At 47.7% G+C, this 25,069-nt stretch overlaps 1 protein-coding gene across 1 annotated transcript in view; it reads right to left on the bottom strand.

Annotated features, from left to right (window-relative positions):
• LOC140399244 (hemicentin-1-like) overlaps nucleotides 1-25,069 on the bottom strand; it is a 492,970-nt gene that overhangs the window by 337,831 nt on the left and 130,070 nt on the right. The window contains 4 exon segments of the mRNA XM_072488667.1: nucleotides 10,433-10,546; nucleotides 11,343-11,470; nucleotides 20,758-20,899; nucleotides 21,660-21,932. Of these exon segments, the coding sequence (XP_072344768.1) occupies nucleotides 10,433-10,546; nucleotides 11,343-11,470; nucleotides 20,758-20,899; nucleotides 21,660-21,932 (657 nt within the window).

The following is a 25,069-nucleotide window of genomic DNA, read 5'->3' as shown; positions in this document are numbered from 1 at the left end:
AAGATTGCACACCCAGAGTGATCTTGAGTAATACTGTGCTCCCACATTGATCCTGAGTAATACTGTACTCCCAGATTGATCCTGAGTAATACTGCACTCCCAGATTGATCCTGAGTGAGATTGAACACCCAGAGTGATCCTGAGTAATACTGTACTCCCACATTGATCCTGAGTAAGACTGCACACCCAGAGTGATCTTGAGTAATACTGTGCTCCCACATTGATCCTGAGTAATACTGTACTCCCAGATTGATCCTGAGTAATACTGCACTCCCAGATTGATCCTGAGTAATACTGTACTCCCACATTGATCCTGAGTAAGACTGCACACCCAGAGTGATCCTGAGTAATACTGTGCTCCCACATTGATCCTGAGTACGATTTCACACCCAGAGTGATCCTGTGGAATACTGTGCTCCCACATTGATCCTGAGTAATACTGTACTCCCAGATTGATCCTGAGTAATACTGTACTCCCAGATTGATCCTGAGTAATACTGTACTCCCACAGTGATCGAGTAACACAGTACTACCAGATTGATCCTGAGTAATACTGCACTCCCAGATTGATCCTGAGTAAGATTGCACACCCAGAGTGATCTTGAGTAATACTGTGCTCCCACATTGATCCTGAGTAATACTGTACTCCCAGATTGATCCTGAGTAATGCTGTACTCCCAGATTGATCCTGAATAATACTGTACTCCCAGATTGGTCCTGAGTAATACTGTACTCCCACATTGATCCTGAGTAATACTGTACTCCCACATTGATCCTGAGTAATACTGTACTCCCACATTGATCGAGTAACACTGTACTCCCAGATTGATCCTGAGTAATACTGTACTCCCTCATTGATCCTGAGTAATACTGTACTCCCAGATTGATCGAGTAACACTGTACCATCAGATTGATCCTGAGTAATACTGCACTCCCAGATTGGTCCTGAGTACGATTGCACACCAGAGTGATCCTGAGTAATACTGTGCTCCCAGATTGATCCCGAGCAATACTGTACTCCCAGGTTGATCCTGAGTAATACTGTACTCCCAGATTGATCCTGAGTAATACTGTGCTCCCAGATTGATCCTGAGTAAGATTGCACACCCAGGGTGATCCTGAGTAATACTGTGCTCCCAGATTGATCCTGAGTAATACTGTACTCCCAGACTGATCCTGAGTAATACTGCACTCCCACATTGATCCTGAGTGAGATTGCACACCCAGAGTGATCCTGAGTAATACTGTACTCCCACATTGATCCTGAGTAATACTGTACTCCCACATTGATCCTGAGTAATACTGTACTCCCAGATTGATCCTGAGTAATACTGTACTCCCACAGTGATCGAGTAACACTGTACTCCCAGATGATCCTGAGTAATACTGTACTCCCACATTGATCCTGAGTAATACTGTACTCCCACATTGATCGAGTAACACAGTACTACCAGATTGATCCTGAGTAATACTGCACTCCCAGATTGATCCTGAGTAAGATTGCACACCCAGAGTGATCTTTAGTAATACTGTGCTCCCACATTGATCCTGAGTAATACTGTACTCCCAGATTGATCCTGAGTAATACTGCACTCCCAGATTGATCCTGAGTGAGATTGAACACCCAGAGTGATCCTGAGTAATACTGTACTCCCACATTGATCCTGAGTAAGACTGCACACCCAGAGTGATCTTGAGTAATACTGTGCTCCCACATTGATCCTGAGTAATACTGTACTCCCAGATTGATCCTGAGTAATACTGCACTCCCAGATTGATCCTGAGTAATACTGTACTCCCACATTGATCCTGAGTAAGACTGCACACCCAGAGTGATCCTGAGTAATACTGTGCTCCCACATTGATCCTGAGTACGATTTCACACCCAGAGTGATCCTGTGGAATACTGTGCTCCCACATTGATCCTGAGTAATACTGTACTCCCAGATTGATCCTGAGTAATACTGCACTCCCACGTTGATCCTGAGTAAGATTGCACACCCAGAGTGATCCTGAGTACTGTGCTCCCACATTGATCCTGAGTAATACTGTACTCCCACATTGATCCTGAGTAATACTGTACTCCCAGATTGATCCTGAGTAATACTGTACTCCCACAGTGATCGAGTAACACAGTACTACCAGATTGATCCTGAGTAATACTGCACTCCCAGATTGATCCTGAGTAAGATTGTACATCCAGAGTGATCTTGAGTAATACAGTGCTCCCACATTGATCCTGAGTAATACTGTACTCCCACATTGATCCTGAGTAATACTGTACTCCCACATTGATCGAGTAACACAGTACTACCAGATTGATCCTGAGTAATACTGCACTCCCAGATTGATCCTGAGTAAGATTGCACACCCAGAGTGATCTTGAGTAATACTGTGCTCCCACATTGATCCTGAGTAATACTGTACTCCCAGATTGATCTTGAGTAATGCTGTACTCCCAGATTGATCCTGAATAATACTGTACTCCCAGATTGGTCCTGAGTAATACTGTACTCCCACATTGATCCTGAGTAATACTGTACTCCCACATTGATCCTGAGTAATACTGTACTCCCACATTGATCGAGTAACACTGTACTCCCAGATTGATCCTGAGTAATACTGTACTCTGACATTGATCCTGAGTAATACTGTACTCCCAGACTGATCCTGAGTAATACTGTTCTCCCACATTGATCCTGAGTACGATTGCACACCCAGAGTGATCCTGTGTAATACTGTGCTCCCAAATTTATCCTGAGTAATACTGTACTCCCAGATTGATCCTGAGTAATACTGTACTCCCAGATTGATCCTGAGTGAGATTGAACACCCAGAGTGATCCTGAGTAATACTGTACTCCCACATTGATCCTGAGTAAGACTGCACACCCAGAGTGATCCTGAGTAATACTGTGCTCCCACATTGATCCTGAGTTTGATTGCACACCCAGAGTGATCCTGAGTAATACTGTGCTCCCACATTGATCCTGAGTACGATTGCACACCCAGAGTGATCCTGTGTAATACTGTGCTCCCACATTGATCCTGAGTAATACTGTACACCCAGATTGATCCTGAGTAATACTGCACTCCCAGATTGATCCTGAGTGAGATTGCACACACAGAGTGATCCTGAGTAATACTGTACTCCCACATTGATCCTGAGTAAGACTGCACACCCAGAGTGATCCTGAGTAATACTGTGCACCCACATTGATCCTGAGTTAGATTGCACACCCAGAGTGATCCTGAGTAATACTGTGCTCCCACATTGATCCTGAGTACGATTGCACACCCAGAGTGATCCTGTGTAATACTGTGCTCCCACATTGATCCTGAGTAATACTGTACACCCAGATTGATCCTGAGTAATACTGCACTCCCAGATTGATCCTGAGTGAGATTGCACACCCAGAGTGATCCTGAGTAATACTGTACTCCCACATTGATCCTGAGTAATACTGTACTCCCACATTGATCCTGAGTAATACTGTACTCCCAGATTGATCCTGAGTAATACTGTACTCCCACATTGATCGAGTAACACAGTACTACCAGATTGATCCTGAGTAATACTGCACTCCCAGATTGATCCTGAGTAAGATTGCACACCCAGAGTGATCTTGAGTAATACTGTGCTCCCACATTGATCCTGAGTAATACTGTACTCCCAGATTGATCCTGAGTAATACTGCACTCCCAGATTGATCCTGAGTGAGATTGAACACCCAGAGTGATCCTGAGTAATACTGTACTCCCACATTGATCCTGAGTAAGACTGCACACCCAGAGTGATCTTGAGTAATACTGTGCTCCCACATTGATCCTGAGTAATACTGTACTCCCAGATTGATCCTGAGTAATACTGCACTCCCAGATTGATCCTGAGTAATACTGTACTCCCACATTGATCCTGAGTAAGACTGCACACCCAGAGTGATCCTGAGTAATACTGTGCTCCCACATTGATCCTGAGTACGATTTCACACCCAGAGTGATCCTGTGGAATACTGTGCTCCCACATTGATCCTGAGTAATACTGTACTCCCAGATTGATCCTGAGTAATACTGTACTCCCAGATTGATCCTGAGTAATACTGTACTCCCACAGTGATCGAGTAACACAGTACTACCAGATTGATCCTGAGTAATACTGCACTCCCAGATTGATCCTGAGTAAGATTGCACACCCAGAGTGATCTTGAGTAATACTGTGCTCCCACATTGATCCTGAGTAATACTGTACTCCCAGATTGATCCTGAGTAATGCTGTACTCCCAGATTGATCCTGAATAATACTGTACTCCCAGATTGGTCCTGAGTAATACTGTACTCCCACATTGATCCTGAGTAATACTGTACTCCCACATTGATCCTGAGTAATACTGTACTCCCACATTGATCGAGTAACACTGTACTCCCAGATTGATCCTGAGTAATACTGTACTCCCTCATTGATCCTGAGTAATACTGTACTCCCAGATTGATCGAGTAACACTGTACCATCAGATTGATCCTGAGTAATACTGCACTCCCAGATTGGTCCTGAGTACGATTGCACACCAGAGTGATCCTGAGTAATACTGTGCTCCCAGATTGATCCCGAGCAATACTGTACTCCCAGGTTGATCCTGAGTAATACTGTACTCCCAGATTGATCCTGAGTAATACTGTGCTCCCAGATTGATCCTGAGTAAGATTGCACACCCAGGGTGATCCTGAGTAATACTGTGCTCCCAGATTGATCCTGAGTAATACTGTACTCCCAGACTGATCCTGAGTAATACTGCACTCCCACATTGATCCTGAGTGAGATTGCACACCCAGAGTGATCCTGAGTAATACTGTACTCCCACATTGATCCTGAGTAATACTGTACTCCCACATTGATCCTGAGTAATACTGTACTCCCAGATTGATCCTGAGTAATACTGTACTCCCACAGTGATCGAGTAACACTGTACTCCCAGATGATCCTGAGTAATACTGTACTCCCACATTGATCCTGAGTAATACTGTACTCCCACATTGATCGAGTAACACAGTACTACCAGATTGATCCTGAGTAATACTGCACTCCCAGATTGATCCTGAGTAAGATTGCACACCCAGAGTGATCTTTAGTAATACTGTGCTCCCACATTGATCCTGAGTAATACTGTACTCCCAGATTGATCCTGAGTAATACTGCACTCCCAGATTGATCCTGAGTGAGATTGAACACCCAGAGTGATCCTGAGTAATACTGTACTCCCACATTGATCCTGAGTAAGACTGCACACCCAGAGTGATCTTGAGTAATACTGTGCTCCCACATTGATCCTGAGTAATACTGTACTCCCAGATTGATCCTGAGTAATACTGCACTCCCAGATTGATCCTGAGTAATACTGTACTCCCACATTGATCCTGAGTAAGACTGCACACCCAGAGTGATCCTGAGTAATACTGTGCTCCCACATTGATCCTGAGTACGATTTCACACCCAGAGTGATCCTGTGGAATACTGTGCTCCCACATTGATCCTGAGTAATACTGTACTCCCAGATTGATCCTGAGTAATACTGCACTCCCACGTTGATCCTGAGTAAGATTGCACACCCAGAGTGATCCTGAGTACTGTGCTCCCACATTGATCCTGAGTAATACTGTACTCCCACATTGATCCTGAGTAATACTGTACTCCCAGATTGATCCTGAGTAATACTGTACTCCCACAGTGATCGAGTAACACAGTACTACCAGATTGATCCTGAGTAATACTGCACTCCCAGATTGATCCTGAGTAAGATTGTACATCCAGAGTGATCTTGAGTAATACAGTGCTCCCACATTGATCCTGAGTAATACTGTACTCCCACATTGATCCTGAGTAATACTGTACTCCCACATTGATCGAGTAACACAGTACTACCAGATTGATCCTGAGTAATACTGCACTCCCAGATTGATCCTGAGTAAGATTGCACACCCAGAGTGATCTTGAGTAATACTGTGCTCCCACATTGATCCTGAGTAATACTGTACTCCCAGATTGATCTTGAGTAATGCTGTACTCCCAGATTGATCCTGAATAATACTGTACTCCCAGATTGGTCCTGAGTAATACTGTACTCCCACATTGATCCTGAGTAATACTGTACTCCCACATTGATCCTGAGTAATACTGTACTCCCACATTGATCGAGTAACACTGTACTCCCAGATTGATCCTGAGTAATACTGTACTCCCTCATTGATCCTGAGTAATACTGTACTCCCAGATTGATCGAGTAACACTGTACCATCAGATTGATCCTGAGTAATACTGCACTCCCAGATTGGTCCTGAGTACGATTGCACACCCAGAGTGATCCTGAGTAATACTGTGCTCCCAGATTGATCCCGAGTAATACTGTACTCCCAGGTTGATCCTGAGTAATACTGTACTCCCAGATTGATCCTGAGTAATACTGTGCTCCCAGATTGATCCTGAGTAAGATTGCACACCCAGGGTGATCCTGAGTAATACTGTGCTCCCAGTTGATCCTGAGTAATACTGTACTCCCAGACTGATCCTGAGTAATACTGCACTCCCACATTGATCCTGAGTTAGATTGCACACCCAGAGTGACCCTGAGTAATACTGTGCTCCCACATTGATCCTGAGTAAGATTGCACACCCAGAGTGATCCTGAGTAATACTGTGCTCCCACATTGATCCTGAGTAATACTGTACTCCCACATTGATCCTGAGTAATACTGTACTCCCAGATTGATCCTGAGTACTACTGCACTCCCAGATTGATCCTGAGTGAGATTGCACACCCAGAGTGATCCTGAGTAATGCTGTACTCCCACATTGATCCTGAGTTAGATTGCAGACCCAGAGTGATCCTGAGTTAGATTGTAGACCCAGAGTGATCCTGAGTAATACTGTACTCCCACATTGATCCTGAGTAATACTGTACTCCCAGATTGATCCTGAGTAATACTGTACTCCCACATTGATCGAGTAACACTGTACTCCCAGATGATCCTGAGTAATACTGTACTCCCACATTGATCCTGAGTAATACTGTACTCCCACATTGATCGAGTAACACAGTACTACCAGATTGATCCTGAGTAATACTGCACTTCCAGATTGATCCTTAGTAAGATTGCACACCCTGAGTGATCCTGAGTAATACTGTGCTCCCACATTGATCCTGAGTAATACTGTACTCCCAGATTGATCCTGAGCAAAGCTGTACTCCCAGATTGATCCTGAGTAATGCTGTACTCCCAGATTGATCCTGAGTAATACTGTACCACCAGATTGATCCTGAGTAATACTGTACTCCCAGATTGATCCTGAGTAATACTATACTCCCAGATTGATCCTGAGTAATACTGTATTCCCAGATTGATCCTGAGTAATACTGTACTCCCACATTGATCCTGAGTAATACTGTACTCCCAGATTGGTCCTGAGTAATACTGTACTCCCAGATTGACCCTGAGTAATACTGTACTCCCACATTGATCCTGAGTAATACTGTACTCCCACATTGATCCTGAGTAATACTGCACTCCCAGATTGATCCTGAGTAATACTGTACTCCCAGATTGATCCTGAGTAAGATTGCACACCCAGATTGATCCTCAGTAATACTATACTCCCAGATTGATCCTGAGTAATACTGTACTCCCAGATTGATCCTGAGTAATACTGTACTCCCACATTGATCCTGAGTAATACTGTACTCCCAGATTGATCCTGAGTAATACTGCACTCCCAGATTGATCCTGAGTAATACTGTACTCCCAGATTGATCCTGAGTAATACTGCACTCCCAGATTTATCCTGAGTAATACTGTACTCCCAGATTGATCCTGAGTAATACTGCACTCCCAGATGGATCCTGAGTAATACTGTAACTCCCAGATTGATCCTGAGTAATACTGCACTCCGAGACTGATCCTGAGTAATACTGTACTCCCACATTGATCGAGTAACACTGTACTCCCAGATTGATCCTGAGTAATACTGTACTCCCTCATTGATCCTGAGTAATACTGTACTCCCAGATTGATCGAGTAACACTGTACTATCAGATTGATCCTGAGTAATACTGCACTCCCAGATTGGTCCTGAGTACGATTGCACACCCAGAGTGATCCTGAGTAATACTGTGCTCCCAGATTGATCCCGAGTAATACTGTACTCCCAGGTTGATCCTGAGTAATACTGTACTCCCAGATTGATCCTGAGTAATACTGTGCTCCCAGATTGATCCTGAGTAAGATTGCACACCCAGGGTGATCCTGAGTAATACTGTGCTCCCAGATTGATCCTGAGTAATACTGTACTCCCAGACTGATCCTGAGTAATACTGCACTCCCAGATTGATCCTGAGTTAGATTGCACACCCAGAGTGACCCTGAGTAATACTGTGCTCCCACATTGATCCTGAGTAAGATTGCACACCCAGAGTGATCCTGAGTAATACTGTGCTCCCACATTGATCCTGAGTAATACTGTACTCCCACATTGATCCTGAGTAATACTGTACTCCCAGATTGATCCTGAGTAATACTGCACTCCCAGATTGATCCTGAGTGAGATTGCACACCCAGAGTGATCCTGAGTAATACTATACTCCCAGATTGATCCTGAGTTAGATTGCAGACCCAGAGTGATCCTGAGTTAGATTGCAGACCCAGAGTGATCCTGAGTTAGATTGCAGACCCAGAGTGATCCTGAGTAATACTGTACTCCCACATTGATCCTGAGTAATACTGTACTCCCAGATTGATCCTGAGTAATACTGTACTCCCACATTGATCGAGTAACACTATACTCCCAGATGATCCTGAGTAATACTGTACTCCCACATTGATCCTGAGTAATACTGTACTCCCACATTGATCGAGTAACACAGTACTACCAGATTGATCCTGAGTAATACTGCACTTCCAGATTGATCCTGAGTAAGATTGCACACCCTGAGTGATCCTGAGTAATACTGTGCTCCCACATTGATCCTGAGTAATACTGTACTCCCAGATTGATCCTGAGCAAAGCTGTACTCCCAGATTGATCCTGAGTAATGCTGTACTCCCAGATTGTTCCTGAGTAATACTGTACCCCCAGATTGATCCTGAGTAATACTGTATTCCCAGATTTATCCTGAGTAATAATGTACTCCCAGAGTGATCCTGAGTAATACTCTACTCCCAGATTGATCCTGAGTAATACTGTATTCCCAGATTGATCCTGAGTAATACTGTACTCCCACATTGATCCTGAGTAATACTGTACTCCCAGATTGGTCCTGAGTAATACTGTACTCCCAGATTGACCCTGAGTAATACTGTACTCCCACATTGATCCTGAGTAATACTGTACTCCCACATTGATCCTGAGTAATACTGCACTCCCAGATTGATCCTGAGTAATACTGTACTCCCAGATTGATCCTGAGTAAGATTGCACACCCAGATTGATCCTCAGTAATACTATACTCCCAGATTGATCCTGAGTAATACTGTACTCCCAGATTGATCCTGAGTAATACTGTACTCCCACATTGATCCTGAGTAATACTGTACTCCCAGATTGATCCTGAGTAATACTGCACTCCCAGATTGATCCTGAGTAATACTGTACTCCCAGATTGATCCTGAGTAATACTGTACTCCCAGATTGATCCTGAGTAATACTGCACTCCCAGATTGATCCTGAGTAATACTGAACTCCCAGATTGATCCTGAGTAATACTGCACTCCGAGACTGATCCTGAGTAATACTGTACTCCCAGATTGATCCTGAGTAATACTGTACTCCCAGATTGATCCTGAGTAATACTGCACTCCGAGACTGATCCTGAGTAATACTGTACTCCCAGATTGATCCTGAGTAACACTATACTTCTGACTGACCCTTATTAATTCTATATTGATCCCATGGTAGCACAAGTGGTTAGCACTGTGGCTTCACAGCATCAGTGTCCCAGGTTCGTTTCCCCGCTGGGTCACTGTCTGTGCAGAGTGCACTTTCTCCCCGTGTGTGCGTGGGTTTCCTCAGGGTGCCCCGGTTTCCTCCCACTGTCCAAAGAGGTGCAGGTTAGGTGGATTGGCCATGATAAATTGCCCTTAGTAACCAAAAAGGGGTTATTGGGTTACGGGGATAGGGTGGAAGTGAGGGCTTAAGTGGGTCGGTGTAGATTTGATGGGCAGAATGGCCTCCTTTTGCAGTGCATGTTCTATGAACCGGAGTAACATCAACATTCAGCTGACTTGCGTGTCCTTAGTAATTCTCAGAAATTGCGAGTTGGTGGCCAGGCACAGCCTACATGGTGCTGCATGTTCACAGCTCTATTGACACAGATTCCGTGCCACTGACTCTGCTGCCAGTCTAACCACAGCAGCGGGTTTAATAGTTTCACCGATAGCATTGCCAATACCTTTGTACCATTTGACCTCAGGCTGCGGGACTCCTGCAGTTCGACATTCCAGCAGTGCCGTCTCCACGACCACAGCGAGTACCACCGGATTGGGCACACTGATCACTGGGACCTCTGCAGACAAACAAGAGACAATCTGGTCAGAATGGGCCCTGGTTCACAAAGACCTTGATCTGATGTACCTCTGCACAGTATTGAAATTGTTCTGCATTCCACCCCTATTAATTATTAAGATAATTGCAAGTGAAGAATTTATATATAAACAAATAAATGTCTGAGGAACATGAGAAATAGGAGCAGGAGGAAGCCATTTGGGCCCTTGAACCTGGTCTGCCAGTCAATAGGATCATGGCTGATCTGATCGGGGCCTTAACACTTGCTCCCCCCCCTACCCATTCTCCATCTCCCCCCCCCACCCCCACCCATCGTCCATCTCCCCCAATCTCCCACCCACCCCCACCCATCCTCCATCTCCCCCAATCCCCTACTCACACCCCCCCCATCCCCACCCGTTTCCCATCTCCCATTACCCCACCCCTCACTCACTCCCCCCCCGTCTCCCATCCCCCACCTGGGGAAGAGAGCTTCAAAGGCCATCGACACTCTGAGATACAATTCGTGCTCATCTCCGTCAAAAATGGGGGTGCCCTTATTTTGAAACTGTGGCCCCTTTGTTCTAGAATCCCGCACAAGGGGAAACTCCCTCTCAGCATCTATCCTGCCAAGCCCCCTCAGAGTCCTCTGTGCTTCATGTATCTCCAAAGTGACTTTGGTCCAAACCTGGATTACAGCGGCTTAGACTCAGAGCAAGAACAAGCAGTCAGACCCCCACCCCCTCCTCTTTCTCCGTCTGAAGGTGGATCTGACAGCAGTTGTTATCTGAGCTGCACACCGCATTTGCTCCCCTTACCCGAGTACTTCAACTTCACTTCCTTCCGGTCTGCTCCAACTGAGTTTGACGCAAGGCAGGCATAACTCCCAGCATCCTCTGGGACAGAGTCTCTTATTAGTAAAGTACCAAACTCGTCAATGGTGAACCTGAGAGAAGAAAATGAACAGAATCCAAAGTGAAACCCACTGGCCAGACACGGGAGGTTTTCACAATGTCCTTAAGCATGAACTTGTGTCGAAGACCTCAGGGGAAACGCAGCATAAACACTAGGGGCGCGATTCTCTGCTCCCGCGCCGGTTGGGAGAATCCCCTGGCGTGGCCATTTTTCCCCGCGATTCACCCAAGCGGCGAGAACGGCCCCGTCAAGTTCAGCGCGGTGCAGGCCGGAGAATCGCCCGGGACACCCAAAATGGCGATTCTCCGCTACACCCGCTATTCTCCGGCCCGGATGGGCCGAGCGGCCTGCCCAAAACGACGGCTTCCCGCCGGCGCCATCCACACCTGATCGCTGCCGGCGGGAACAGCGCGGGAACGCTGGGGGGGGCGGCCTGTGGGGGGGGGGGGGGGGGGGCGAGGCGGGTTCTTTCACCGAGGTAGGACTCAAAAGGGGTCTGGCCCGCGATCGGGGCCCACCGGTCGGCGGGCCGGCCTCTCTGAAGGAGGACCTCCTTCCCTCCGCTGCCCCGCAAGATCCATCCGACATCTTCTTGCGGGGCGGACTCGGAGAGGACGGCAACCACGCATGCGCGGGTGACGCCAGTTACGCAGCGGATGACATGGCGCCACTTTTATGCGGCGCCAATGCCCGGCGCACGCTGACGACGCTGCTTTGGCGACACGCCCCCCCGCGCTTCTCGCGGCCCCGATCCTAGCCCATTTTAGGGCCCTGAATCGGTCGAGATCGGGGCCGTTTCGTGCTGTCGTGAACCTCGACGCCGTTCACGACGGCGTGGGCACTTAGTCGCGGGAGCGGAGAATCGCGCCCTAGGTCTTGCATAATACGCACAGGAAAGTAACTGTCCATGATATTAACAGACAAATACTCAGTCTGTTTGTGTAAATGTATTTTAAAAACAGGTTGGTATCTCCAACAAAATGGCAAACAGTATTCTGCCCAGTAACCCCGACAGTAATTCCTAGGTTTGAATTCCTAAGTTCAAGGACATGTCCAATTGCCCTTTGCAAATCCTCAGGAATCTATGCCACCTCACTAATGGACCTTGCTGTGTTATGGGTTAGTTTGGTGTCTCATTGATCAGATCTTGAGATCTGTATGTTTAAACATGAACTACTTATTGATAATCCTTAACCATGTACCTATCCCAGTTGCTGCCTTGCATGGTGCTGCTCCCCTTGCAGATTCCTTCTCGATTGCTCTCCAAATCTATTGCCTGTGATTCTATGCATCATACCGTGGATGGTACTAACCTGCAGTCCCATGTTATCCCTTGCTCTGCCTTTACATTACACTGGCAAGCAAGCACATACAGCAGATCCCACTGAAAGCTCATGCTCTGTGAAGTCAGAACTTATCAGTCACCTGAGCTTAGAAGATGTATTGCGCATGGAAGAAAATTACAAATAATATGTCCACCTACGCAAAAGATTACATAATCAAAAATAAATTAAACCTCTGTCTCCTTGAGACATCTGTCAAGTGATCATTCCCATTCAGTCAGCTCGTGGACTTGAAGTGCTAACAGTACATCCAATTCCACTCGGATACTACAGGCTGGACAAACAGCAACTTCCACAGATCACTTACCCGCAAGTCAGCCCATGCTAAAATCAGTAAGCTCTGTCCGCACTTACATGCCAGGCAGGTGAGTATTGGCTGGCCCATCAAACATGACCAGACCATCATGCCTAACACACTTCTTACCAACAACCTCCCCCCCCCCCCCCCCCCCCCACATCCCCCACCCCAGCCTTTCAATCTCATCCCCCACACCCCCATTCATCCTTGCTTGTTCATTTTCATCATAGCCTTACTGTGGTCATTGTCACCTTCTTATTTATTTTCTGACTTTCCTCAAGCTTCCCTCAGTCCACATCTCGATGTTGTCCACCCGTTCCGATTCTTATTTTTCCCTCTTCTTTTTTTATCCTCAATTTCTTCTTCATATTGTTACCAGGACAAGGCTGTCAGGTCTTCACTTCCGATGTCTATTTTTGACGACTCCCCTCTCTCTAACTCTACTTGACAACCCTCCTGACCTTCCTCCTCATCTAACCCACTCATTTGTCTTTCTGTTCATCCAGCTGATTCTCACCTTCCTCCACCATTACCCACATTTCAAAAGCTCTTCTCCTCTCACTCCATGTCTTCAGAGTCCAACTCCCACATCCAGGAAATGTAAGGCTCCACACCAGCGACTGGACTGGACTTTTTTTTTTAATTTTGTGCCGATGTTTTTAGATTTCCAGCAGCTACCTTTGCCGCTGGTCACGCCTCTGTCGTAGCCAATCAAACCTGGACTCCAGCCGCTCCATTGGCCAGTCATGCCCAGGCAAAGAGGAGAGCAAATATAAAATATCTAAAGTCAATGGTGGGGCAGGGAAACTTTGGCAAATTCTACCAAGACACCCCCCTCAGGGAATTGGAACCAATCCAGTAGATCACATCATTCGCTGGGCTGCCATAACGGGAGGTGGCGAGGCGTAGCTACGTAGTGTTAAACAGTGCATTCCCATCTCTCTCCTGTGCATGCGTTCTGCCGTTTCCTCTGACTGGAGCACACAGTGAGGCAATCACCAAATCTTGGGAATAAATCTAGACATACTTTAAACCAACTTGCATTGACGCTCAATCCCGACCCTCCGCAGACCTACACGGCAAGGTGAGATTAATTTTCAGTTTGACTTAATATATTTTAAAGAGCTACATTTTTTTTAAAAATAAAGCGTTACAACAAATAAGTTATTAAAACGAGAGGCCTTATTTAAAGTGCCTGACCTAATATTACGAACCCAGTCGCCTGAGTCAGCGCCAAGAGTAGTAGCTGGTTATAATTCCTCTTGAGTTTGAACACATCCATGTTATTCTTGCAGTAGAAGTAATTATTCCTGGATATTATCCTTGCCAGAAACTCTGGGCAAGGGTGCAATTTTATTAAGAACAGCACACCAGCGAGGCTTTTCCTCAGGATCACAGACAACTTCCCTTCATCGCTGCGAATTTTCATTGATAATTTTCCTTTCGCAAATTGGCCATCTTTACATTGTCAACATGAATGGTCGTCATCGTAAATCACTTATTGTTATTGGCCAACCTTTCTTTGTTCAAGTTTCTGGTTGCCCGTCTACACATTAGTTCATAGCATGAGCTTGATAAGAGCAACCTTCTTTTTTCAAACGGCTCACTGGCTTCTCTTCATCCGCCCACTGATTTCTCCTCATGACATAGGAGCAGAACCTCAGTTACTACCAACTACTGACCACGCGCAAAGACGTGTTATGTGCAGCGGTGATGCTGTGCGTACCCTCACAACTTCATCGAGTCAGTGCAGAAGGAGGCCATTCGGCCCATCGAGTCTGCAACGGTCCTTGTGAAGAGCTACTTAAGCCCGCACCTCCACCCTATCCCCCAACCCAGTAACCCCACCTAACGTTTTTTGGACACTAAGAGCAACTTAGCATGGCCAATCCACCTAACCTGCACATCTTTGGACTGTGGGTGGAAACCGGGGTACCCGGAGGAAACCCACGCAGACACAGGGAGAACGCGCAGACTCGGCACAGACAAGGACCCAAGCCGGGAATCGAGCCTGGGACCCTGGAGCTGTGAAACAACAGTGCTAACCAGTAGGCTTCCATGCCGCCAGCCTGTGCCTTCACGTCAACTCATTTTAAACCCGAGGCGAAATTAAAACTCGCTGGCCGCCTCGTGCTAACCTCTTCGAAGCTGCACCCTAACAGGTGCACGCACTCCCAGGTTTCCCTGCTCCTGCAGCGCCTCCTTTTGCACTGCTTGCGTAGGAAGCAAAGATACCGGAGCAAGAATAGGCTGTACATCCCCTCTGCCATTCAATAAGATCCCGACTGACTTTCCAGTCCGCTTTCCCGGACTAACCCAATTCCCTTGATCTCCGAGTGTCCAAAGATGTGTCAGTCGACATCTTAGAAATCGTCTGGGGTAGAGAATTCCAAAGATGCACAAACCCGAGCGAAAAAGATTCTCCTCGTAACAGTGCGATATCCCCCCTTATCCTGAGACCGTGCTGCCTAGTTCTAGACTCTCCAGACAGAGGGAGCAGCCTCTCAGCATCTACGCTTTTAAGCCCTCTGAGAATTCCCTAAGTTTCAATGAGGTGATCTCTGATCCTCATGAACTCCAGATAGCACAGACCCATTCTACTCAATCTCCCCTCACAACCAACCCTCTCAGCCCAGGACGCAATCTGATGAAGTACCGTCACAGCGCCTCCAAGACAAGTAAATTCTCCCTTCGCTGGAGAGGCCAAAACGATGCACAGTTCACATTTAGTTCATAATGTCTCTCCTCGTTCTGACTGTCAAATTCTATCACTCCACACTTCTTTGTGTTAACTTGCAGCTGCCATGTGTTGGCCATGTGTGTAGTAACGATGGAGGAGAAGCTGCCTTTGGAAAGAAGCCACATTACTAACCCTCAGAACCAATCTGCCAAAGTATCGCCAGATGCTGCAATTAAATTTAGTAATGCTGAGTAAATGTGTGAAGTCTTGCACTTGCTACCAAATGAACCTGACTTAGAGATGACTGGAAGGGAGCTTTCAACAAGTGAAATGACCTTTAACCTGTCGGCTGAGCGGGTGGGTTTTAATGGTGCGGCAGCCAATCCCAGCAAGGCATTCCGCGGAGTCTGTCACCTTCAACAAGAGAAAATAGGCCATGGCAAAAAAAAAACTGAGGCTCAGGCCGGTCTCATTTCAAACGGACTCTAAAATGGTACCCCGAGACAGCTGAGCAGTCTGAGGCCGCAGGATGGTCAATGGCCTGGGGCACTGGGAGGGGAGGGGTGGGGACAGCAAGATGGAGGTGGGGAGAGGGGGGTGAAAGGGCCAGGTCAGGCAGCAGTGTTTCTGTGAGGCGCACAGGATCGTTCCTGATCCTCACGGACCTTCAGGATTACCGATTTATGACTTTCCAACTCCCAACGAAAGACAGCGTATGGTGTTCGGTTCTGACCAGAATGGTAACTGGGGACCGATATTATTTTAAACTTGTTCATGAGACATGGGTGGGGGAACAGAATTATTGTCCATCTACTCTTGCCCCTGGGGAGGTGACGGTGAACCGCACTCCAAGTGCCACAGATACAGGTGTACAAAGTCAATTCCAGGAAACGGATCCAGTGACAATGAAGGAACCTGCGATACAGTTCCGAGCCAGGATGGTGAGTGGCTTTGAGGGAAACTTGCGAGTAATGATGTTCCATGTGTCTGCTGCCCCTGTTCTTCTTTTTTTTAATTTTAAAAATAAATTTGGAGTACCCAATTCATTTTTTCCAATTAAGGGACAATTTACCGTGGCAAATCCACCTACCCTGCACATCTTTGGGTTGTGGGGGTGAAACCCACGCAAACACGGGGAGAATGTGCAAACTCCACACAGACAGATCGACCCTGGCACCTCGGCGCCGTGAGGCAGCAGGGCTAACCCACTGCGCCACCGTGCTGCCTGCTCTTGTTCTTCTAGGTGGTCGGGGTCACGGGTTTGGAAGGTCTTGCTGAAGGAGCCTTGGCGAGTTGTGGTAGGCATGGAGCTCGCTGCTGTCTCTGTGAGTCAGTGATGGAGGGATTGAATGTTTAAGGTGGTGACTGGGGCGCTGATTAAGTGGGGCTGCTTTGTCCTGGACGTCGCGTTTCCTGAGTGTTGTTGAGTGTTGTTGGAGCTGCACTCATCCAGGCAAGTGAGGGAGTATCCCATCACACTCCTGACTTGAGACAGAATGTCAATAAATGTCAAGGGGAGATGGGGAGAACCTTTCTTGTTGGACATGGTCTTTGCCTGTACGTCAGAGGACCTCAATTTTCATGCTGAAAGCGGTTTATCACCAGAAACAGGGAGGCAGTTTGGCCACCACGGAAGTGGCAGCCAGGTTACTAGGCAGGGTGTTGCGCATTAAGGGAATTAGGGTTGTGGGGATACTACAGGAGAGTGAGGTTAAGACCGAAGATCGACCACAATCTTATTGAATGGCAGAGTCGGGGCTATGTGGCCAACTCCTGATCCAATTACTAAGTTTATCAACCCCATTTTCAAAGGTGGTTGACATCTGCTGACCACTGAATTTGGGCTGGTTCAAGTTGACTTTATAGATTGCAGCAGACACTCAATCATTCCTTTGTCTCGGCTGCTTTACTGCTGCTGTCCTCCAGCACTGAAGCACAGGAAGTGAATAACTCCGTAAATTGCTCGATCCACAGGATAGTCTTGGGCTCCACAATCACCTACACAATGTAAGTAATACTCCAGCCTCGCCTTCGTAGAATTTACAGTGCAGAAGGAGGCCATTCGGCCCATCGAGTCTGCACCGGCTCTTGAAAAGAGCACCCCACCCAAGGTCAACACCCCCACCCAACACTAAGGGCACTTTTGGACACTAAGGGCAATTTTTCATGGCCAATCCACCTAGCCTGCACATCTTTGGACTGTGGGAGGAAACCGGAGCACCCGGAGGAAACCCACGCACACACTGGGAGGATGTGCAGACTCCGCACAGACAGTGACCCAAGCCGGAATCGAACCTGGGACCCTGGATCTGTGAAGCAATTGTGCTATCCACAATGCTACCATGCTTATATTGCTTATATTGTTTAACTCAAGTGAAACTTTAAAAAGGCCTCAGGGACTCTCCGTATCAACATATCAAATGGTATCTCCAATGAGGTTGCAAAACGCAGCAAGCCAAAACCAACATCGCAAGCTTTCAGCGAAGGACCTTGCATTTATGAGGAACTTTATCGCATCTTTGGGACATTCCTCACACACCACAACCAACAAATTATTTTTTGAAGTATACTCAAGATTCTGGATTAGGTAAGCACAGCAAACTATACGCATTACGATTCACGAGGGCCAATTAATTGTCGAATTCAAGTTCGAAAATACTTGACTAGTGATGCACAATCAATTACACTCAAGACAAAGTGATTCCATAACTGAAGGCTTTAATCTGCTAGAACTCTTCCCCAGCAGCTTTGATACAGAAAGTGAAGGCTGCTGGGACGGCACTGGTTCTTATACTCCACCTCTCAGGGCGGAGCTATGTACAACAGCCAATGGTAGACTCCTGGGTCTAACCAATGGTCATCCATCTCTTAGGTACCGCAATACCTGGTACTACCACAACTAGCAAAGCGCACAAACGTAAGACATGGCTATGTGAGGGGAACTATTTCTCCGCAGCAAGTGGTTGGGGTCTGCACTGTCCGAGCGTCTGGTGGAGGCAGATTCAATTGTGACTTTCAAAAGGGAATTGAATAATTAGAACATGCAGTGCAGAAGGAGGCCATTCGGCCCATCGAGTCTGCACCGGCACACTTAAGCCCTCACTTCCACCCTATCCCCGTAACCCAATAACCCCTCCTAACCTTTTTCAGTCACTAAGGGCAATTTAGCATGGCCAATCCACCTAACCTGCACGTTTTTGGACTGTGGGAGAAAACCGAAGCACCCGGAGGAAACCCACGCAGACACGGGGAGAACGTGCAGACTCCGCACAGACAGTGACCCAGCAGGGAATCAAACCTGGGACCCTGGAGCTGTGAAGACACAGTGCTGATCACTTGTGCTACCGTTCTGCTTATGTGAAGAAAAAGAAAACTGCAGAATTACATGGCCGGGGAGGCGGCGGGGGATGGCGCGGGGGGGGGGGGGAGGGGTGCAAGGAGGGAGGTAAAAGAGGGGACTAATTAAGTTGCCTGCGCAGCGAGTCGGCATGGGCAAGATGGATCAAATGCCCTCCTTCTGTGCTGTAGCCATTCTATGATTCTATGATCTGTCTTAAATTGGAAGCGAAGATCGCCCAACTGGGCACAATTTTCAAACAGCTTGCACAAAACTATTCATGAGACGAACGCTCAGCAATCTAAGCACAATGGAATTATGAAACACTGGCCATCAACCCCAATTTCTCTGGCTCTGAATGAAATGCTAAACACCAAACTGAGTACTCGCTGACTATTAACTTTGTTACTCGGAGAGAGTGGTTACAATGCGGACGTTGCTCCCACATGGAGTGCTTGAGGCCGCTCGCATGGATGCATTCAGAGGGAAGCTGGATGAGGACGCGAGGGAGGAAGGAGAAGGATCTGTTGTTCGGGTAAGGTGGGAGGAGGTTCGTATGGAGCTCTGGTGTAGGACAGGTGAGCCGAATGGCTGAAAACGCTAAGCAATGCTGTCCAACTACGGAAGAGTACTGAGTGCAGTATCACAGAATTGTTACCGTGCTGGAGGCCATTCGGCCCATCGTCTTCACCGGCTCTCCAAATCTGCAATTCACTTTGTGCCATTATGCCCGTAACACTGTACGTTCTTCTCTTTCTGATAACCTCATTTGAATACTTCAGTTGAACCTGCCTCCAGCACATTCTCAGGCAGAACATTTCAGACCTCAACCACTCATTACGTGAAAACGCTTTCTCTCGTGTCGGTCTTGGATTCTCTTACCAATCTTACTTTAAATCTGTGCCCTCTCGCTCATGGATGGGAACAGTCGCTCCCTGTCTACTGTACCCACAGCCATGTCATTCGATGCTTGAATGTCTGATTAACCCAACCTTCTGCTGTTCGGAGGCTTTAACCAAAGCACATGTGGACAACCGATCCATTGTAAGCAGTAAGGAACAGCTAGCTGGGGAAAAGCTAATGGCTGTGATGGTGTAGGCCGTGGGCCTTTATACTGCAAAGTTACGGCATCCTCGTGTGCACATCCAGTGCTTGATCTTCACCAAAATCAATTGGGTTAGATTCTGCTTAATTGGCGGCTGGCTGAAGCTGGAAGAGCAACTTTAAAGGGATCTTTGCCAATCTCCCACAGACAGAAGACTTGTATTCCAGACAGTTACAACTGGACCAGTCCAGGTGGGGTCCAACAGACCAGAACAAATAAACTATGACTGCAAATTAGATGCAACATGGATTTAAAAATATTCCCTATTTGACATGACGACCTGGGGCGGGATCGAGATTCTCTGTCCCAGTTATCTCAGTTGTAGCGCTCGCACTGCTCGGCACACAGGGGTGACTGAACTGACCATCCAGGAAATGGACCCTGAATCTCCCCAGTCGGGTCCAGCACATCGGGTGGGGATGTGAGCCGCTGAGGGAAGTTGTTCAGTACAACATGTTGAGCTTAGTCGATCAGCATACTCCCACTGTGAGGCCCGTCCAGCCCTTCCTCCATTTACAGCTTCAATGAAAGCTGACTAAATTCCAAGTCCCTCACCTGTTGTTATTCTTCACAGGTGCACCCTCGTGAATCCAGGTAACTCCAGGATGTGGGTAGCCAGTGGCATTGCAGTTGATTCGGATCTCCGCCATTCTCAAAAAGCTCTGCACGCTGGGACTGACAGAAACGCGTGGGGCCTCTGCAAACAAATACACAAGAAGGTTCCGGAAGGATGACCCGTCTCCATTTATTACATTAAAACAAAAGCTGAAAATGCGGACAGAGAAAGAGAGCAAACGTTTTTGACCTGGGTTTGGATTTTGTTGCGTCTTTGGTTAATTTTATCATCCCATTAGCACAGATCAATGTGAAACTCTTCACTACCTTCTGGAAAAATCCAATGTAACACCTACAACCCCTCCCCCCACCTTCCAGGGTATTTAAAATGAGGATGAGGTGAACGGCAGCTTGACAGTACTATAAATTACACTAAATGCAAGCGGGGGAAGAAAATATTCCCCTTAACAGAAGACAGAACATCATTAAGGACCAGCAAAAATAAGTTTCAACCTCGCCAAAAACCTGTCAACATGTTTATCACATTCGAAAACTGTGATTCATGGTTTCACTGGTAACTTAGTACACAAGGCCATTCTTTAGTGTTCAAAACAAACCTTCCAGCCAGTGTCCCTTCCTACTTCTGATTTCAAGCTCATATTAAACTTTGTGATTCGCTCAAACTATTCTATCCACATTAATCTTGAAACTGTAATTCAGGTCTTCTAAAAGTCCTTATTCCCACAGAGTTCAAGCTGAAACACCTTAAATCTTTCGGAAGAAGTTAAAATACCCAAAGGCCAGAATCATCCGATTTGTTCATCTCTCTGCTTTCCTTGACGTTGCTGAAATGGTCACTTTACAGCACTGAATGTCCGGAGATTATGGAGATCCACTCTTACCATGAACGAACACCCACACGGAGGCGCGACTTGATCCCTGCGTATTGACTGCCACACATTCATAGCGTCCAGCGTTCTCAGACTGCACATTCCAAATTGCCAGAGACGAATTACTCAAAGGAGTGACGTGCTCGTTGTCATCCTGAATCTCAGTCCCATCCTGCATCCAGGTAATGTTGAATCGGACACTTCCAAGGACTTGGCATGTCAGGACCACCTGATCTCCTGGGAATGCTGTGACGTTTTGAGGAGTCTCTACAGTCGGAGGCGGTTCTGGGGAGAAAACAAAAGGCGAAATAATTAAGTTTACCGGTGCCGTGAAATGAGGATTAGCTTATCCCACACTTGCCACTCTTATACATCCCTTCAGAGATTTCAGTGAGTGTTTGGCAGGGAGTCACAAATTCTTGATAATATAGCTTGTTGTGTTACGCTTCTTCATGTAGCATAAGCTGCTTCCTTGATGTATACTCTGACAAAGGAAGGTTCAGACTTGGAGATGGGTTGAACACATTTATTGAACAGTTAACAATTCTCCTACTTGAGTTCGACTCTCCTGCTAATCTTGCTATAGTAACTCAGTCTAACTAACCAGTCTGCTCTAAGCCATGCGGTGGGTGTGATGCTTCCGATCTGCCCCTATATCGTCTGTGGAAAGAGAAAGAGCATGTGTGCCCTGTCCTTTTATATGGGTTGCCCCCTTGTGGTAGTGTCACCTCTGGGTGTGTCTTGACTGCCCATTGGTCGTGTCCTATCTTACAGACCTATTGGTTGAATGTCTGTGTGTCATGATGTCCCTGGTGCTCCCTCTATTGTTTATTTAGTTCTAGTGTATCTACATTAACCCCTTGTATATTTACAGTGATGCATATCACCACATAGCTCACAGGGACCGTACATCATGGCGCGTAAGTCAACCTTTGATGCTTCAAAAAACCCTTCTAAAAAGAGTGATTGACTCACAGGCTAAGTATAAAATGCGAACCACTGGTGATGGTGTAGACAATCGCCATTTTGAAATGCGAAGTAACACCAGTAATTCAAATGAAATCAGTGTGTCACGTTTTATTTATTGAAATAATTCTGCAAGGTTAATTTGTACCACGGCCATAACGTTTTAAAAAGTATAAAGTTCATCGTCTTTGAAGGCAGGTTTCAGGTCTCACTCTGAGTCACTTTGGCGATGGGAAGGACCCCACTCGGGGTCAGATTTGGTGTTTCCGGTTTCAGAATCATCCCTCCAAATCAAATCACCTTGCACTCCACCCACAAATTTGATGCGCCAAATCTTTGGAACAATCTGATCGCTTGGTTGCCGGGCAGATTAAAATTGACGTCTGTTTCATCCATGTTGCCGATGTGACAGTCTAGGTCCTTTATGCCGCTGTCTGATGTTGAATCGCTGGAAACTGGTCACTTTGGTGTTGACTCTTTTGGTATTCTCCAAGCGACCTTGGTCTTCCTGCTGCAACACTCAACATTTTTGTTCCATAAAGCAGCGAAACCAACTAACCATTGCTCTGAAATCTGGGCTGGACTTGGGGCCTGATTTGCCCACTGAAGTGCATCTGCCCACATGAGACGCCGGGATTCTCTGTAGCGCTGGTTTCCCAGCGGTGTGAGGTGGCCACATAGAGGAATCCCATTGACAGCCGGCGAGGGCGTGCCGCCCAGGATCTCACGGCTTGCGGACCGGAGAATCCCGCTGCCGGCGGGGGCGTGCCGCCCAGGATCTCACGGCTGGCGGACCGGAGAATCCCGCTGCCGGCGGGGGCGTGCCGCCCAGGATCTCACGGCTGGCGGACCGGAGAATCCCGCTGCCGGCGAGGGCTGCCGCCCAGGATCTCACGGCTGCCGGACCGGAGAATCCCGCTGCCGGCGAGGGCTGCCGCCCAGGATCTCACGGCTGCCGGACCGGAGAATCCCGCTGCCGGCGAGGGCTGCCGCCCAGGATCTCACGGCTGGCGGACCGGAGAATCCCGCTGCCGGCGAGGGCGTGCCGCCCAGGATCTCACGGCTGGCGGACCGGAGAATCCCGCTGCCGGCGGGGGCGTGCCGCCCAGGATCTCACGGCTGGCGGACCGGAGAACCCTGCTGCCGGTGGGGGCGTGCCGCCCAGGATCTCACGGCTGGCGGACCGGAGAATCCCGCTGCCGGCGGGGGCGTGCCGCCCAGGATCTCACGGCTGGCGGACCGGAGAATCCCGCTGCCGGCGGGGGTGTTCCACCCAGGATCTCACGGCTGGCGGACCGGAGAATCCCGCTGCTGGCGGGGGCGTGCCGCCCAGGATCTCACGGCTGGCGGACCGGAGAATCCCGCTACCGGCGAGGCGTGCCGCCCAGGATCTCACGGCTGGCAGACCGGAGAATCCCGCTACCGGCGAGGCGTGCCGCCCAGGATCTCACGGCTGGCGGACCGGAGAATCCCGCTGCTGGTACTTCTGATGATGACATAACCATTCCAACAATTCTGGTGGACCCTTTCTCATACCATGCTTCCCAAGATCAGTCCATTACTGGATCTGGTTTAGCACAATGGGCTAAACAGCTGGCTTGTAATGCAGAACAAGGCCAGCAGCGCGGGTTCAATTCCCGTACCGGCCTCCCCGAACAGGCGGCGGGATATGGCGACTAGGGGCTTTTCGCGGTAACTTCATTGAAGCCTACTTGTGACAATGAGCGATTATTATTATTATCTTGTTCCCATGGTAAATTTGGTCTTGGGCATCTTCCTCAGGGTGGATTTCTTCTTCTATTGTTGCACCAGTTTTTTACTAACACCCACTTCCCCCGCTGCAGCACAGTTATTTGACAAGTTCGCAAATGCGACGACATTTAGCACAAAACCAGCTTTGTACATCATTATTTTTGGCGGAGGGCCCAGTTCTAGTTGTCGGTCGCCATGTGTGATCTGCACTTCGTGGGCGAGTCTTAAACCCCCATGCATCCTCTTGGCAACATGGCCGGGAATGGTTCCTTGATCCATGTGTCGGCTTGTACCTCGAGTCAAATCCTAAACCTGCATTCTGAGGTGAAAGATTGAAGGCCACTCCTGACGTGAGCATAGCCGTAAATGTGCATTTATGAGCTGAAAAATGGGGTGTCAACTAATACTTCAAGTATAGGTCGAAAAGATGCAGCTTTCTGCGGAAACATGGGGTTGTCTTATACACCACAATGTACGGCAAATACAAGATACAAGATACATTGACAAGATACTGGGGGTAACCAATGCCCATGGGCCCAAACTCGGTAAGGAGCCGACACGTTCAGGAGAGGGAAGAACAGTGTTGAGTAAAGACAGACCAAAATAACTATGGCCCAAATATTCAGTCCCCATTCGCGGTTGGGATTTTCCGGTGCCACGGAAAGTGATCGGTGCTTTGGCTACGATGCCAAATTTTCCATTCT

Source organism: Scyliorhinus torazame, chromosome 22, assembly GCF_047496885.1.
Source record: "Scyliorhinus torazame isolate Kashiwa2021f chromosome 22, sScyTor2.1, whole genome shotgun sequence".
NCBI lineage: Eukaryota > Metazoa > Chordata > Chondrichthyes > Carcharhiniformes > Scyliorhinidae > Scyliorhinus > Scyliorhinus torazame.
Note: the sequence above shows the minus strand (reverse complement) of the source record. Positions and strands in the feature narration are given on the sequence as shown.